General features: G+C 47.5%; 1 protein-coding gene across 3 annotated transcripts in view; it reads left to right on the forward strand.

Moving 5' to 3' along the window:
- The window catches only part of vstm4a (V-set and transmembrane domain containing 4a), a 55,786-nt gene extending 39,113 nt beyond the window's left edge, over positions 1-16,673 (forward strand). For all 3 annotated transcript variants that reach the window (XM_038783109.1, XM_038783107.1, XM_038783108.1), the window contains 2 exons: positions 5,606-5,670; positions 15,820-16,673. In XM_038783109.1, coding sequence (XP_038639037.1) covers positions 5,606-5,670; positions 15,820-15,969 — 215 coding nt within the window. In that variant the 3' untranslated portion in view covers positions 15,970-16,673. The remainder of the gene's footprint in view (positions 1-5,605; positions 5,671-15,819) is intronic.
- Positions 16,674-17,239: the final 566 nt, after the last annotated feature.

Here is a 17,239-nt window from a genome sequence, read left to right on the forward strand (position 1 = left end):
CTGTGTTCTGGGAAAAGAGATATAAGCCCTGCCCTTTCCAGCATTGCAGCGATTCCCGCTTACACAGTTAACAGTAATAAAGGGGTACTTAAGATATCAATCAGCACAAGTACATGAAGACCATTTGACTGCTGAAGAATTGATTGATAGAGACGTGATGTAATTGCTGCCAGCTGCCTAACCCTCCCACTGACACTGCTATTAATGAATTAGTGGAAATCTAATTAATGGACCAAGACGATGGCCAATGTTTTATTTACTTACCTTACGTGATTTGCATTGTTCATGTTCGTTATAGTCTTTACGACAAAAAAAATTAGCTTAATTGCAAACAGATATGTTCCATGTTGTTATGATCATTTTAAAATAGTTTCTATATTGTACAACAGACGCACATAGATACATACATACATATATGTGTACAAGTTACTGCTGGAGGTTATTGTAACCTTTCTATAGATAACAGAGAAATTAATATTTTTTTTTTTTATAAATTTAGAGTACCCAATTATTTTTTCCAATTAAGGGGCAATTTAGCCTGGTCAATCCACCTAACCTGCACATCTTTGGGTTGTGGGGGCGAAACCCACGCAGACACGGGGAGAATGTGCAAACTCCTCACGGACAGTGACCCAGAGCCGGGATTCGAACCTGGGACCTCAGCGCCGTAGGCAGCAATGCTAACCACTGTGCCACCGTGCTGCCCCGAGAAATTAATATTTAACAATCTGTTGATGTCCTTATTCCTGTCCCAACCCTTACATGTTAGCAACTTTGAAGGACCCTAGAAACGGCCAAACATTTCTAGACTCATTGCATACTCCATAACCAACCTGCCAGTAACCTAGTGCACTGAAAATGAAAGATGGCTGCATATATTGGTCGGTTCTTAAGCAGTCCCAGAAACCCCCAGCGTGAGCGCTCGCCAATGCTGGGATGACGGGCAGTTCCATAGTGCCGGAGCCAGGATGAAGGTAGATGTGGAGGGTCACAGCGGGATGGAGGGGAAACCCCAGGGACTGGTAGACAGCGGGTGGGGTCATGATGGAGAGGATAGGGGAGGGACCGCCTGGGAGTGGGGGGGGGGGGGGTTTTCTCCTGTTGGGATGACGGGTCATCGATGGAGGGCTCCCCGATTTCCTAACAAGAAGCCGATGATCTCTCGAAACATTTAGGTGGGTGGTGGTCCTTCACATGATCAGTGGGCAGGTTTGACAGAGGATGCTATTTGGAGTACCATGCTCCAAAATGGCAGTGCTGGCTTCAAGCCAACGTTACATGCTGACTGGTGGCCTAATCTGCATTCTCTGCGTACCTCCAACAGATGTTGGCCGTGCCTGTGCTAACTCCTTCACCGATGTGACATCCAACCTGATTCGCAACTCAGGTGTGCGTGCACTGAGCGGGCGCCATCTTGGGCACCCGAGTAGCACTCTAAATCACCGGTGCTACTGATTTGTGCAACACAATGATTTGATTTTATCTGATGTGGGTTTGCTACAGCGCGTGTAAAGCATCATCTTCAGCGAGGCACACATGTCATTTTTTTTTCAAAACTAACAGCACATCTTTGGGCAGCACAGTGGTTAACACAGAGGTTTCACAGCTCCAGGGTCCCAGGTTCGATTCCCGGCTTGGGTCATTGTCTGTGCGGAGTCTGCACGTTCTCCCCGTGTGTGCGTGGTTTTCCTCCGGGCGCTCTATTTTCCTCCCACAGTCCAAAGATGTACATGTTAAGTGGATTGGCCATGCTAAATTGCCCTTCGTGTCCCAAAAAAGGTTAGCTGGGGTTACTGGGATAGGGTGGAGGCGTGGGCTGAAGTAGGGTGCTCGTTCCAAGAGCTGGTGCAGACAGGATGGGGCGAATGGCCTCCTTCTGCATTGTAAATTCGATGATTCTATCTTAAACAGTGACGTCTAGCATAAATGCTTCACAGCTCCAGGGTCCCAGGTTCGATTCCCGGCTGGGTCGCTGTCTGTGCGGAGTCTGCACGTCCTCCCCCTGTGTGCGTGGGGTTCCTCCGGGTGCTCCGGTTTCCTCCCACAGTCCAAAGACGTGCGGGTTAGGTGGATTGGCCATGATAAATTGCCCGTAGTGTCCTAAAAAGTAAGGTTAGGGGGGGGGGGGGGGGTTGTTGGGGGTATAGGGTGGATACGTGGGCTTGAGTAGGGTGATCATGGCTCGGCACAACATCGAGGGCCGAAGGGCCTGTTCTGTGCTGTACTGTTCTATGTTCTATGTTTCAATTTCTGCCTCTTAACCTCAACGCCTGCCCTTGACTGAAGCAGCGACATGTGCACCTAAAGACCGGCAGGCCCCTGATAGCCTCACTGATACTTTGGGCGGCAAGTTCTGGTCCAGTGTGACTCCACTGTCACCTAGAGTTGGATGTTGACTGTCTGATTAGTTTTCTCTCCTCTGTTTGGCTCATTAAGAGTTAACTCAATGATTGCACAATACTAACAAACCACCCTTGACGGGAGAATGGGATTGGGACAACACAAGTGGTCAGCAATTCAATGACCAATCAGTGACTCCATTGGTGGAAATCACCCCAGTATGCCAATCATCTTGATTGCCATGCACTGTTCTGTAGGTTTTGAGTAACTCCCTCGGTCGTGCATCCATTATTCAACACTGTGTTATTCTCATCAGCACAATGATGAATTTTTAACATATCCTGTAAATGATGGATTACGTTTCACAGGCATTTTGTTCTGTGTCATTCAGCGTGAGTGAAACATTTTTCGATCTGCTGCTGCAAGTTAAAGGCAAGGAATCATTGTGCATTTGCTACAGTTTTTCCAGGCCTAAATATAGGTGCCATTTATACCAATTTATTCAGTCACATTTCAGGCAATCCAGTCAGACATCTAAAATATTTAAAGTAGGGGCGTAACCCCGGTTAAAGGACTCCTTTTGAAAATCTATCAGCTGCCAAAGGACTTTTGAGTAATTAATTTTGTTTTAAAGAAGCAGAAACTGCTGGAAGTACTAAACAGGTCAAAGAAAGCGGGCACGAGGCTAGGCTAGGCTGGTCCTTTCCGCCCATCTCTGCTGTGACATTGGCGAACATGCTGGTGAAATGTCATTGACCTGAAATGTTCAATCTGTTTTCCTCTCCACAGATGCAGGCTGACCTGCTGAGTATTTCTGGCATTTGCTGATCTTATTGCAGAGAACTGCCGAGGAACCCAGCAAGCGTTGCCACTCACCATGCTAATTTAACTAAATCATGAGGTTAAATTTCAGTTGGCTTTTTAAAAATGTGCTTTTTTTAAAAATGTGCTGTTCTTTCATGGGACATGAGCAATCGCTGGCTAGGTCAGCATTTGGTGCTCTTCCCTAATTGCCCTCGAGAAGGTGGTGGTGAGCTGCCTTCTTGAAGCTGCTGCAGTCCATGTGGTGTAGGTACACCCACAGTGCTGTCAGGGAGGGAGTTCCAGGATTTTGTGCTAGTGACAATGAAGGAATGACGATATATTTCCAAGTTGGGATAGCGAGTGGCTTGGAGGGGAACTTCTCGGTGGTGGTGTTCCCAGGTATCTGCTGCTTTTGCCCTTCTACATGGTGGGGTTGCAGGTTTGGTGGGTGCTGACTAAGGAGCGTTGGTGAGTTTCTGCAGTACATTTTGCAAATGGTACACACGGCTGCCACTGTGCGGCGGTGGTGGAGGGAGTGAATGTTTGTGGAAGGGATGCTTTGCCCTGGGTGGTGTCGAGCTACTTGAATGTTGTTGGAGCGGCACTCATCCAGGCAAGTGGAAAGTATTCCATTACACTCATGACTTGTAACTGGGGATTCAGGAGGTGAGTTACTTTCCACAGGACTCCTAGCCTCTGATCTGCTCTTGTAGCCACAGTATTTATATGGCGAGTCCAGTTCAGATTCTGGTCAATGGTAACACCCAAACTTTTGATCAGGGGGATTCAGAGCATGGTTTGGTCTTTGAGGCTTGACAGTCAAGTCCCCTCCGATGACTGGGAAATCTTAATCTTGTCCAAACCATTTCAGATAGGACCCACCCTCCAATAGATATGTCAACGAATTCAGGAGGCAATTATTTCTCACAAAATGTCAAAAAGCGGGATTCTCTCAGCCCAGGCCGGGCCGGAGAATCGCCGGGATAGGCGCGAATTGCGCCATGCCACCCCGATGCCAGACCGCCGATTCTCCGGACAGCGCAGAATCGGCGCCATTGGCGCTGGCACAGTTGGCACGTCCCTGGGGGCGGGGCTTCCACTGTGGCCTGGTCCACGATCGGAGCCCATGGCGGGCCAGCCTCTTGGGCTGAGGGCCTATTTTGTTCCGCGCCGGCACCTGCAGCCCTACGCCATGTTGCGTCGTGGCCGGCGCAGAGAAGGGAGCCACCGCGCATGTGTAGACCCACGGCGCCCATCTGACGCCGTGGGATCGCTCCATTGCCGTGCTGGCCCCCTCTAGGGGTCAGAATCGTTGCTGCTGAGGCCATGTTGATGTTGTCGAGAAACACGATGGCGTTTACGACGGCGTCAAGACTTAGCCTCAGGATCAGAGAATTTTAAATAAATAATCACACATTTTGACTCGGACACTAAGGTTCCAACAAACCCACATGGAACATGGCTACAGACACACAACCACCCCTCAGCTTTTCCAGGTCCTACAAACTTGCAAGATCTCTACTTTTTTTAAATAGGAGCTTTGACATCCTTTGATTTAGCTCAAGGAATATTGCCAATATCTTTATTCCCCCTAAACAACAAATTGCTTCCAGTGTGTGCAGAAACTAATGACTTGTATACATATGAATTCGGAGCCGGAGTGGGCCACTCGGCCCCTCGAGCCTGACCCACCATTCAATATGATCACGGCTCATCTGGTAGTGGCACATGACCTCTGACCCTCGAATAAACTTTGGCTCCCTCGTTAGTCAAGGCAAGGTGAAGAGTTTCAGAAACCCGCTCCTCTTGGAGAAAAAAGTTCCTCCAATATCCCTGCCAAACGGGAGAGCCGCCCCAGCTCGCAAGCTGTGTCCCCATAGTTCCAGTCCCTCCCACGAGGGGAAACATCCTCACCAAGTCTCCTCAGGATCCCAATATGCCTCAACAAGACCACACCTCAATCCTCCAAACTCCAATGGACCCAGCCCCAGCCTGTCCAACTCCTTTCCTTGTTAGATAACCCCCATGGCAGCGAGGCCTTCAGGTACTATGACAAATTAGCCAATGTAACTTCTCTGGAATAAAAATAACAAAATCCCTCCTTTCACATTTATCCATTTCATTTCCTTTCGGTGTTTTGGTTCATTTCTTCCCAACCATTATAACTCTGCGCCCTATCATTTACATTCCAACCAGCGTAAGCAGCTCTGTATGTAAGAACCAGGCTGTAGAAGCCAGCGGTGAGGCCTAGTTATTAAAAGGAACCCTAAACCAATCAGACCGAGAAGCTACAAGCAGTTCTGTTCCTCGCATTGGAAAGGCGGACACAGCTATATGTTTGAGAGAGAGAGAGAGAGAGATAGCCCATTATGTTCTTGATTTCCATTATTGCCTGGGAGGAAACTCGGATTTGCATTCTTTGACGACATTGACAAAACATGCTTCTTTTCCTGTATTTCAGTCCCAAGAAGAGTCGCGTCGAACAAAAAAAAGTTTTTGAGGAAACCGGATGCAAAGTCCATTCTGGTGAGCATCTCTCGTGTACTTCTGATTATCTTGGCCACGTTTTTAAAAGAAAGACCTCGATAAACTAAAAGGGCTGGGATTCATTTTAGTTATTTTCGGGATGCAACCTCCCTGTCAAGGTCGTCGTACCGAGTGTAATATGCCTTTAAGGGATGGCAGCACGTCATCACTTTGAGGGAAGTGTGTCATGTGATCCAGCCTCAGTTTCACTTGGATCTGGAGCACATGCCACACTTCCCCTAAAGTGATGGCATGCTGCTATCTCTTAAAAGGCATCTGACAACATTTTGGGCTTGATCTACACTCCTTACAGAGCCCTCGATTGTCCAGAACCTCCAAGCCATCCCTGAAACACATGCAGTACTAGATCTACGTGAATGCTTTATTCACCCGAAACTATTTTTTTTAACTTTGATTCTATTCATGATAATTTTATCCTGGAAAGCAAATGCATAACTTTGTTTTATTATAACCATACATCTTTAACACCTATTCAGTTGGCAGAGTCAGAAAAAATAAATGAGGGGAACAATTTCTTCCATTGCGCACAGCAGATTATATTAATCCTGCAAATCTCCTTAAAACCAAAACATTGCTGCAAAATTTCAGCATGCTTCAAACACAGTGGATCACTGGATAAGATTAAATTCAATAATAGTATATGGTGGAGGAATAAAATAGCAGCTTGTCTTTTACCTTCAGCAAGTTTACTTTACACCCAATTTAATGGAGATGCAAATTCTTTCATGGTTCCTCCAGTCGAGCTGTGTCCATTTATACCTGTTTGCAGGTTGAGCCAATAACAATCAACTGTTTTTAATAAGGGCAGCATGGTAGCACAGTGGTTAGCACTGTGACTTCACAGCGCCAGGGCCCCAGGTTCGATTCCCCGCTGGGTCACTGTCTGTGCGGAGTTTGTACATTTTCCCCATGCCAGCGTGGGTTTCCTCCGGGTGCTCCGGTTTCCTCCCACAGTTAAAGACGTGCAGGTTAGGTGGATTGGCCATGATCAATTGTCCTTGGTGACCAAAAAAGGTTAGGTGGGGTTACTCGGTTACGGTTAGTGCTCATTCCAGTGGACATGCAGACTCCATGGGCTGAATGGCCTTCTTCTGCACTGTATGTTCTATGTTTTTAATAAGGTAATTCGCTTAACAATGTCATTGCCAAAGCATGCACTTAATGAAACATTGGAATTTGAGATTAATCCCTTGGAACCTGCTACGGAAAATCCCAGGAGAATTATATTTTTTAAAAAGGTGATACTTAACCATTTTCTTCGACAGCATCCTTTTTAAAAATTCTTTAATGGGATGTGGATGTTGCCGGCTGTGCCAGCATTTATTGCCCATCCCTAATTGCCTTGAGGGGGCAGTTAAGTTAACCACCTTGCTGTGGGTCTGGAGTCACTTGTAGCCCAGACAGGGTAAGGCCGAGAGATTTCCTTCCCTAAAGGACATTAGTGAACCAGATAGGTTTTTACGACAATCGACAATGGTAATCATTAGACTTTTAATCCCATATTTTTAATAAAGTCAAATTTCACCATCTGCAGTGGCAGGATTTGAACCTGGGCCCCCAGAGCGTTACTGGGTCTCTGGTTTCCTCGTCCAGTGGACAATACCACTACGCCGCCACCTCCCCATTAGTTATTAGAATACTTGAGATGGTTGGGGAGGGGAGATTGGACAGGGCAGTTGGAAGCAGGAAGCATATGACACAATCACGAGCAAGGCGGCCCCCAGAGTTGGCAACCCTCTCAGTTGCTTGCGTTTACATTCCAGTTTCTCCTGCTCGTAGCTGACTTACGGCACTGCCTTTTTGTATCGCCGTCTGCCACTCTCTACACAGTATTTTCTTTTTAGACATTTAGATAGTCAAAGCTTTACAAGGGAGAGCAACGAGCATACACAGAAGCTGGGCTGCTATCACCTCACGTACAATTTACTCGTCACAGGCTTGCTAATTTTATTGTGTCGTTATTGCTTTCCAAGATCCAATTATTTATTTAGTGCTCTTTGGCTTTATTGAATTATAGTTACTATCAGGCCATCATGAAAATGTATGAAAACCACATATCAACCCAACACACAGGGTGACCTATATTCAGGAATGCAGCATTATTTTTCATATCCACTCACAACAAAATAAGGAATAAATAGATAATCTGCAATAGAACACAATGCAATTTTGTGATAATTCAATAAAACACCAGGCGAATGTGATTTCATAACTTGATGTGCTAAAATTTGCATGAGTTGGGTTTACTGGGACTGTTTTAAGAGCGACAGCAAAGGCCCATTGAAAAAAAACCTGGTGCGATGGAAGCAGAATAAAATAACAGTAATTAAATGAGAGAGCATGATTAAACCCACCAGTTTGGCGTGGCTGGCGAAGAACGATATTTAACTTTGATTGCGTCGCCAGCACAAAATGGCTGAATTGTTACAACTGCAGCTTCACCGATATTGCATTATCGCCCTAAACCACTTAACTGGCTATTGCCTTTAATGGAGGTCTTTTATTGCAGCTCTCAAGTTCTGCGGAGGTTCTTTTAAATTAACTTGTGTTTGCAAATCGATTTATTTTCCCCCCTCAAGTTTTGTTGAAGGCTTTTTTTGAGTCGTGTGCGCACCTGATTCTGCCAAGCGTAATGCAGACTGCGAACGGGTGTGGTTTATTCTGAAATTGGTGGTGGCAAAGCAACACTGCACAGACATGTCAGCACTTGACAGCTGTTTGGCTTTTTGCCCATAAGGAGGTAGCCACCACGGTAGCATGGTGGTTAGCATCAATGCTTCACAGCTCCAGGGTCCCAGGTTCGATTCCCGGCTGGGTCACTGTCTGTGTGGAGTCTGCACGTCCTCCCCGTGTGTGCGTGGGTTTCCTCCGGGTGCTCCGGTTTCCTCCCACAGTCCAAAGATGTGCGGGTTAGGTGGATTGGCCATGCTAAATTGCCCGTAGTGTAAGGCTAATGGGATTGTTGGGTTACGGGTATACGGGTTACGTGGGTTTAAGTAGGGTGATCATTGCTCGGCACAACATCGAGGGCCGAAGGGCCTGTTCTGTGCTGTACTGTTCTATGTCTATGTCTATGGGTGTACACTTTCTTCCCAAGGGATTGACAAAGGCTCTAAAAAGGCCGGGGTCTGGATTCTCCGTCAGCGGGATTGTCCACTTCGCCGGCAGCGCTCTCGCGCCCGCGGATTTCCTGACGGCGTGGGGATGTCCACAACGGGAAACCGCGTTGGCCGGCTGCTGGGACGGAGGACCCCGCTGCCGACGGGGGTGCGCCACCCCGGGAAACGGGTGCAGCGGGACGGGGAAGCCTGCCCTGGGATTTCCCATTCTCACCTGGGCTGGATGGGAAAATCTGGAGAGCAGCCGAATTCCCAATTTTCCACTCCCGCCCGCAACGAGGGGCAGCACGGTAGCACAGTGGTTAGCACAGTTGCTTCACAGCGCCAGGGTCCCAGGTTCCATTCCCGTCTTGGGTCACTGTCTGCACGTTCTCCCCGTGTCTGCGTGGATTTCCCGTTTCCTCCCACAAGTCCCGAAAGACGTGCTTGTTAGGTGAATTGGACATTCTGAATTCTCCCTCTGTGTACCCGAACAGGCGCCGGAATGTGGCGACTAGGGGATTTTCACAGTAACTTCATTGCAGCGTTAATGTAAGCCTTCTTGTGACACTAATAATGATTATTCGTAAAATAATTTGGAACTTCAATCAGTGCAAGTACCCTGCTTACAACAACAATCTGCATTTATAGAGTGCCCTGATCTAATAAAATATTCCTCCGGGTGCTCTGGTTTCCTCTCACAGTCCGAACTTGTGCAGGTTAGGTGGATTGGCCATGATAAATTGCCCTTAGTGACTGAAAAGGTTAGATGGGGTTACTGGGTTACGGTGACAAGTTAGAAGTGTGGGCTTAAATGGGGTGCTCTTTCCAAGGGCCCATTGCAGACGCAATGGGCTGAATGGCCTCCTTCTGCACTATAAATTCTCTGATTCACTGCTGATGAGACCTGAAAATTCTGCCTTAAATACTTCCCACCTCGTAACTTCCTGACACATTCCTATTTCCCCAAGTATACATATTGCAGTTAGAATTTCTCCTCCGCCAACAAGCTTGCGATCTGTCCTAAACTGCTGTGTGTATGGAAAGAAGGTCATGGGAAAGCTGATTATCAAAATATTGTCACCATCCTCTCAATTCGAGGATAACAGGGCCTCGTAATTCTGCCATGGATCTTCAAGGATCTTTTCTTTGTCCTCCCTGGTCGTTGGCCATTTGCTGGGTGTACCCTTCCCTAATTGCCTGCGATACGTGAACACCCAGTTTGACAGTCCAGTACAGCCATTTCAAAATTATGACGAGTGTCTGATTTCCCTTTTGCTATATGTATTTCAGATGCCCACATCCAAGAACCAATTAAGAAAAAAGGCAAAAATAAATCCTCCCCATACACCGGAGTTAAATAAAAATTGCATTTGAGAAGAGGTACATAGTCTTTTTGTCACTTGGTAACTCCTAAGGTCGTTTAGATCAGCCTCTACCAGCTTGGTAATCCCATGATGCAACACTAAAGGAGTTATTGACTAATCAGAGCAATCAATTTTATATCATCAAACAATCAATATCAATCATCTCACCTTCTGTTACCATGGTACCAGTATTTTCTGATGTCTCAGCTCCTGTTCTGACTGGGCCCCTCTTACTCTGTCTCCACCCTCCTGCTCCATCCCAGGCCCCACTTTCTCCATCGCAGGCCCCTCTTTCTCCATCCCAGGCTCCTCTTTCTCCATCCCAGACCACTCCTGCTGTCTCCACCCTCATTCTTCATCCCAGACCCCTCTTTCTCCATTGCAGGCCACTCCTTCTTCATCCTGGACCCCTCCTGCTCAATCCCATGCCCCTCCTGCTCTGTCTCCACCCACCCACTCCATCCCGGGCCCCTCCTGCTCCATCCCAGGCCCCTCCTGTTCCATTCCAGACCCCTCCTTCTCCATCCTGGACCCCTCCTGCTCCATCCCGGGCCCCTCCCGCTCCATCCTGGGCCTCTAGCGCTCCATTCCGAGGGCCTCCCACTCCATCCCGTGCATCTTCTGCTCTCTCCAGGCTCCTGCCAAAAAAAAGAGAGATTGTGGTGCGAAGTAACGCAATCTCACTGAAATCTGTCGGTAAATTCCTGTTTAATGAAAGCACTATTTTTTAAAAAATCTTTACATTGCAGCACTTTCATACCATAAGTATTATTTAGCATTACAATATAGATGGGGCGGAGGTTCCATGAACATGGAACATACAGTGCAGAAGGAGGCCATTCGGCCCATCGTGTCTGCACCGACCCACTTAAGCCCTCACTTCCACCCTATCCACGTAACCCAATAACCCCTCCTAACCTTTTTGGTTATAAGGGCATTTTATCATGGCTAATCCACCTAACCTGCACGTCTTTGGACTGTGAGAGGATAGAACATAGAACATAGAACACTACAGCGCAGTACGGGCCCTTCGGCCCTCGATGTTGCGCCGACCTGTGCAACCATCCGAAGCCTATCTGACCTACACTATTCCATTTTCATCCATATGTCTATCCAGTGACCACTTAAATGCCCTTAAAGTTGGCGAGTCTACTACTGTTGCAGGCAGGGCGTTCCACACCCCTACTACTCTCTGAGTAAAGAAACTGCCTCTGATATCTGTCCTATATCTATCACCCCTCAATTTAAAGCTATGTCCCCCCGTGTTGGTCATCACCATCCGAGGAAAAAGACTCTCACTGTCCACCCTATCTAACCCTCTGACTATCTTATATGTCTCTATTAAGTCACCTCTCAGCCTTCTCTCTAACGAAAACAACCTCAATTCCCTGAGCCTTTCCTCGTAAGACCTCCCCTCCATACCAGGCAACATCCTAGTAAATCTCCTCTGAACCCTTTCCAAAGCTTCCACATCCTTCCTATAATGTGGTGACCAGTACTCCAGGTGCGGCCGCACCAGAGTTATGTACAGCTGCAGCATAACCTTGTGGTTCCGAAACTCAATCCCCCTGCTTATAAAGGCTAGCACACCATATGCCTTCTTAACAGCCCAATTAACCTGGGTGGCAACTTTCAGGGATTTATGTACCTGGATGCCGAGATCTCTCTGTTCATCTACACTACCAAGAATCTTGCCATTAGCCCAGTACTCTGCATTCCTGTTACTCCTTCCAAAGTGAACCACCTCACACTTTTCCGCATTAAACTCCATCTGCCACCTCTCAGCCCAGCTCTGCAGCTTATCTATGTCCGTCTGTATCCTACAACATTCTTCAGCACTATCCACAACTCCACCGACCTTCGTGTCATCTGCAAATTTACTAACCCATCCTTCTACACCCTTTTCCAGGTCATTTATAAAAATGACAAACAACAGTGGCCCCAAAACAGATCCTTGCGGTACACCACTAGTAACTGAACTCCAGGATGAACATTTGCCATCAACCACCACCCTCTGTCTTCTTTCAGCTAGCCAATTACTGATCCAAACCGCTAAATCACCTTCAATTCCATACTTCCTTATTTTCTGCAATAGCCTACCGTGGGGAACCTTATCAAACGCCTTACTGAAATCCATATACACCACATCAACAGCTTTACCCTGATCCACCTGTTTGGTCACCTTCTCAAAAAACTCAATAAGGTTTGTGAGGCATGACCTACCCTTCACAAAACTGTGTTGACTATCGCTAATCAACTTGTTCTTTTCAAGATGATTATAAACCCTATCTCTTATAACCTTTTCCAACATTTTACCCACAACCGAAGTAAGGCTCACAGGTCTATAATTACCACGGTTGTCTCTACTCCCCTTCTTGAACAAGGGGACAACATTTGCTATCCTCCAGTCTTCCGGCACTATTCCTGTCGACAAAGACGACATAAAGATCAATATGGATACCACAGGACCCGGAGGAAACCCACGCAGACACAGGAAGAATGTGCAGACTCCGCACAGACAGTGACCCAGCGGGGAATCGAACCTGGGACCGTGGTGCTGTGAAGCCACAGTGCTATCCACTTGCGCTGCCAATGCGGCCCCTATATCTAATCCATTAGAAAAAGGCACCTTCAATCAATAAAGTTTGAGCACCACTAATGTCCTTCACTGAAGAAAATGCGTCGACCTACTGTGGCTTAGGGAGAATTCAGAATGTCCAATTCACCAAACAAGCATGTCTTTCAGGAAATGTGGGAGGAAACCGGAGCGCCCGGAGGAAACCCACGCAGACACGGGAAGAACGTGCAGACTCCGCACACAGTGAACCAAGCCGGGAATCGAACCTGGGACCCTGACCCTGGTCCCAGGTTCGATTCCGGCTTGGGTCACTGTCTGTGTGGAGTCTGCACGTCCTCCCCGTGTCTGCGTGGGTTTCCTCCGGGCGCTCCGGTTTCCTCCCACAGTCCAAAGATGTGCAGGTTAGGTGGATTGGCCATGCTAAATTGCCCTTAGTGTTGGGTGGGGTTACTGGGTTATGGGATAGGGTGGAGGTGTTGACGTTGAGTAGGGTGCTCTTTCCAAGCGCCGGTGCAGACTCGATGGGCCGAATGGCCTCCTTCTGCACTGTAAATTCTATGAAGCAACAGTGCTAACCACTGGCCAGCACGGTGGCACAGTGGTTAGCACGACTGCCTCACGGCGCCGAGGTCCCAGGTTCCATCCCGGCTCTGGGTCACTGTCCGTGTGGAGTTTGCACATTCTCCCCGTGTTTGCGTGGGTTTCGCCCCCACAACCCAAAGATGTGCGGGATAGGGGGATTGGGCACGCTAAATTGCCCCTTAATTGGAAAAAGTGAATTGGGTACACTAAATGTATAAAAAGCAATTTTAGTAACAGTGCTAACCACTGTGCTACCGAGCCACCCATTGTGGGGAGTATTGCATTCCACTCCTGACGTGTGCCTTGTGGACCGGCTTTGGAGAGTTATTCGCCACAGGATTCCCAGCCTCTGATCTGCTCTTGGAGCCACGGGATTAATATGGCAGGAGCAGAGCAGTTTGTGGTTAACGGTAACCCCCAGAATTGCTCCGGTAATCAGGCCTTGCCTTGCGATTTAATCTGCTAGATTTTCAATGGGGCGGGGCTGCTAACGTTAGGAGTCACAGAGGAGTTCGGAAAGGAGAGTCAAAACTAATACTCTCCAAGTAAAGTATATGCAAGTGACAGTCCCAGTCGGGGCTACGTTACAGAGTGGCTCCTACCTGTGCCGGCTCTTAATGTCCTGACTGAACTATCCCACTCATGGACCTCCACCCCTCAGCGAGGGGGGGGAGCTTGAACTCCACGAGGCTCGTGGGGAGATTAATCAAGTCGTTCCCGTGGGAGCGATAACACTATCAAAGCATGTCATCATTCTCGCCAAACACTGTAATTACTGTAATCACCTCTGGGTCCATACAACATATTATTATGATTGTCTGAGCTGAAATAAGGGATATTTGTTGCGTTGAGAAATATATGAGTTGAAAGGAATAACTACTTCTGCTAAATCTTCTTCCCAGGTGCAATCTCAGTGTCAGGGAGCGGGAACGCCAGCTGATTATTCCTCTCTGTATCCCAGGCACGCTGAGGCCAAATTGCGCCAGTTGGTGGCCCTACCAATGGTCTAGCTGAGATCAGCAAACTCCGATCAGACCAGAGATCACAAAGCTAGGATGTCCTGCTGGTATATGGTTCAGCGGAGTACCTCCTTTGATTTCAGCCTCTGTCTGCAAAGCCTCGTGCTGCACCATTAGTTTAACACATTCCCCAGCTGTCCATGAGGAAATCCACTTTAAAACATTGAGCCGTAAGAGTGCTGAATTTTCACCAATAATTGTTACCAGCTTGGAATCTTCCAGCACAGAAGGAAGCCATTCGGTCCATCTTGCCTCTTCTAGCTCTTTGAAAGAGCTACCCAGCTAATCCCACCCTCTCCGTGTAAAAAGGTTCCCATTTCAAATAATTATCTGACTTCCCTTTGAAAATTACTATTGAACCGACTGCCTCCACCCTTTAAGACAGAACATTCCAGATCGTTGCAGCTCACTGCGTAAAATAATTCTCCTCATCTGCCCTCTATTTCTTCGGCCAATTAACTTACACCTCTTCTGATTGATGCTCCCAACTCATCTCTCTCAAAACATCTTCCATTATATTTGAACACGTCTGTTAAGCTTCCCTGCTCGAAGGAGAACGATCCAGGCTTTGCCAGACCCTCTGCAAACTAAGGTCCTTTACCCTTAGTGGGCATACTTTCTAGGCGATATGGTAGCACAGTGGTTAGCACTGTTGCTTTGCAGCTCCAGAAACCCAGGTTGGATTCCTGCCTTGGGTCACTGTCTGAGCAGAGCCTGCACGTTCTCCCCGTGTCTGCGTGGGTTTCCTCCGGGTGCTCCGGTTTTCTCCCACAAGTCGCGAAAGACGTGCCTGTTCGGTGAATTGGACATTCGGAATTCTCCCTCCGTGTACCTGAACAGGCGCCGGAGTGTGGCGACCCGGGGGCCTTTCACAGTAACTTCATTGCAGTGTTAATGTGAACAGTACTTGTGACACTAATAAAAATTATTATTATGGCCTTGACACCCTTCCCTAAAATGAGGTGCCCAGAACTGAACATGAAATGAAAATGAAAATCGCTTATTGTCACAAGTAGGCTTCAATGAAGTTACTGTGAAAAGCCCCTAGTCACCACATTTCGGCACCTGTCCGGGGAGGCTGGTAAGGGTAAGGCTGGCCTGCTTGGTCTGCTTTAAAAGCCAGCGATTTAGCCCAGTGAGCTAAACCAGCCCCTACAGAACATACTACTTCAGCTGAGGCTGAACTATGAAGTTAGAAACATTGATCGTAACTTTAAAAGCAAGGATTCCGTAAGTGTCACTTACACCCTTATCAACTTGTCCTGCCTCCTTTAACCATACAAGCAGTTCCCCTTTGAAGGTTGTGACTGGAACTGCTTTACCACCCCTCTTTCGGGCAATGCATTACAGATCATAAGAGCCCGCTAATAAGATTCCCTCTTCTGGGTCTTTTGTCAATTATTTGAAATCTGTGCTCTAAGTCTCTTTTAAAACATTTGTTTTAGGCGTTTAGTGATGATGTTTTTCTCTCTCTCGTCTCTCAGCCTCGGATTGTGGAAGACAGTCTGACGTATGCCGAGCTGGAACTTGTGCCCACGCTGCCAAGTGTTCCAAGCAGTCCTGCAACCTCGAGCTCCCAGTGTCCCACGACGGTCTATGCCAAGATCCTATTCTCTGAAAACCAAGGTCAATGAACTCCAACTGGCAGAGCTTTAGGAAACGCACATTTAACACTGACAGAACAATATTTAACAAACGGTGGAGCACATGACGTGGTGTGCGTATAAGTGCGGTTTCAGTAAGACTGACGGAGCCTTGTTACTGTTTTTCTCCAGGCCTGTTGAAGCACTTGTTTGGCAAACCTGCATGGTACGGGCATGCCCGAGGCCCCAGTGACAAAGGGGATTGGCTCACCTTACCCAGACCGTCGAGCAACATCAGCCCAGACTTCCAAACTGCGCAAACTTATCCACATTGGAGCATTTTCTCAGTCGCTGCCCCCCAGATAGGGAGATGAATGCGCAGCTTTCGGGCTTTGTCCACCTAACTGTGTCTTCGATCGTTCAGTTGCGCTAAGGTCAACTCTGAGCAAATGGAGGCCTGAGGCCTAGGACATCTTCCTGTGTCACTGAAAGCTCGGGTGCAGACAAATAAGGATGCATGTGCATTTGTAAGAGCGTGGGAAATAATTTAATGTGTGTACACTTACAGAAAGGTTTGAATTAATGGGCTTTTGTGAGGATGCAATGATTATGTGCGAGTGTGGGTTTGAGTGGGTGAAGAGTGGGCAAGCGAGCATGAATGCATGAGCAAAATGTGTATGTGCATATATATTTTATATATATATTAGGGGGCAGCACGGTAGCATGGTGGTTAGCATAAATGCTTTACAGCTCCAGGGTCCCAGGTTCGATTACCTGCTTGGGTCACTGTCTGTGCGGAGTCTGAACGTCCTCCCCGTGTGTGCGTGGGTTTCCTCCGGGTGCTCCAGTTTCCTCCCACAGTCCAAAGATGTGCGATTTAGGTGGATTGACCATGCTAAATTGCCCGTAGTGTCCTAAAAAAAAGTAAGGTTAAGGGGGGGTTACGGGTATAAGGTGGATACGTGGGTTTGGGTAGGGTGATCATTGCTCGGCACAACATCGAGGGCTGAAGGGCCTGTTCTGTGCTGTACTGTTCTATATATATATATATATATATGTTTATTAAATTTTGTTTGATAATGTTCCTATAATATTTTACTATCTTAATGTCACTATATATGTGTGTAGGGAGGTGAGTTGAGTGAATAAATGGAAGGGAGTGTTTTCTAATCTTCCACAGAATGTGAGCATTTCTGGCGAAGCCAGCATTTAGTGCCCATTCTTAATTGCCCTTGAGAAGGCGATCATGAGCTGCTGTCCGACTTTCTTTTTGTTCCTTAATGAGATGTAGGCACCGCTGTCAAGGCCAGAATTGATTGCC

Source organism: Scyliorhinus canicula, chromosome 22 (genome assembly GCF_902713615.1).
Source record: "Scyliorhinus canicula chromosome 22, sScyCan1.1, whole genome shotgun sequence".
Classification (NCBI taxonomy): Eukaryota; Metazoa; Chordata; class Chondrichthyes; order Carcharhiniformes; family Scyliorhinidae; genus Scyliorhinus; species Scyliorhinus canicula.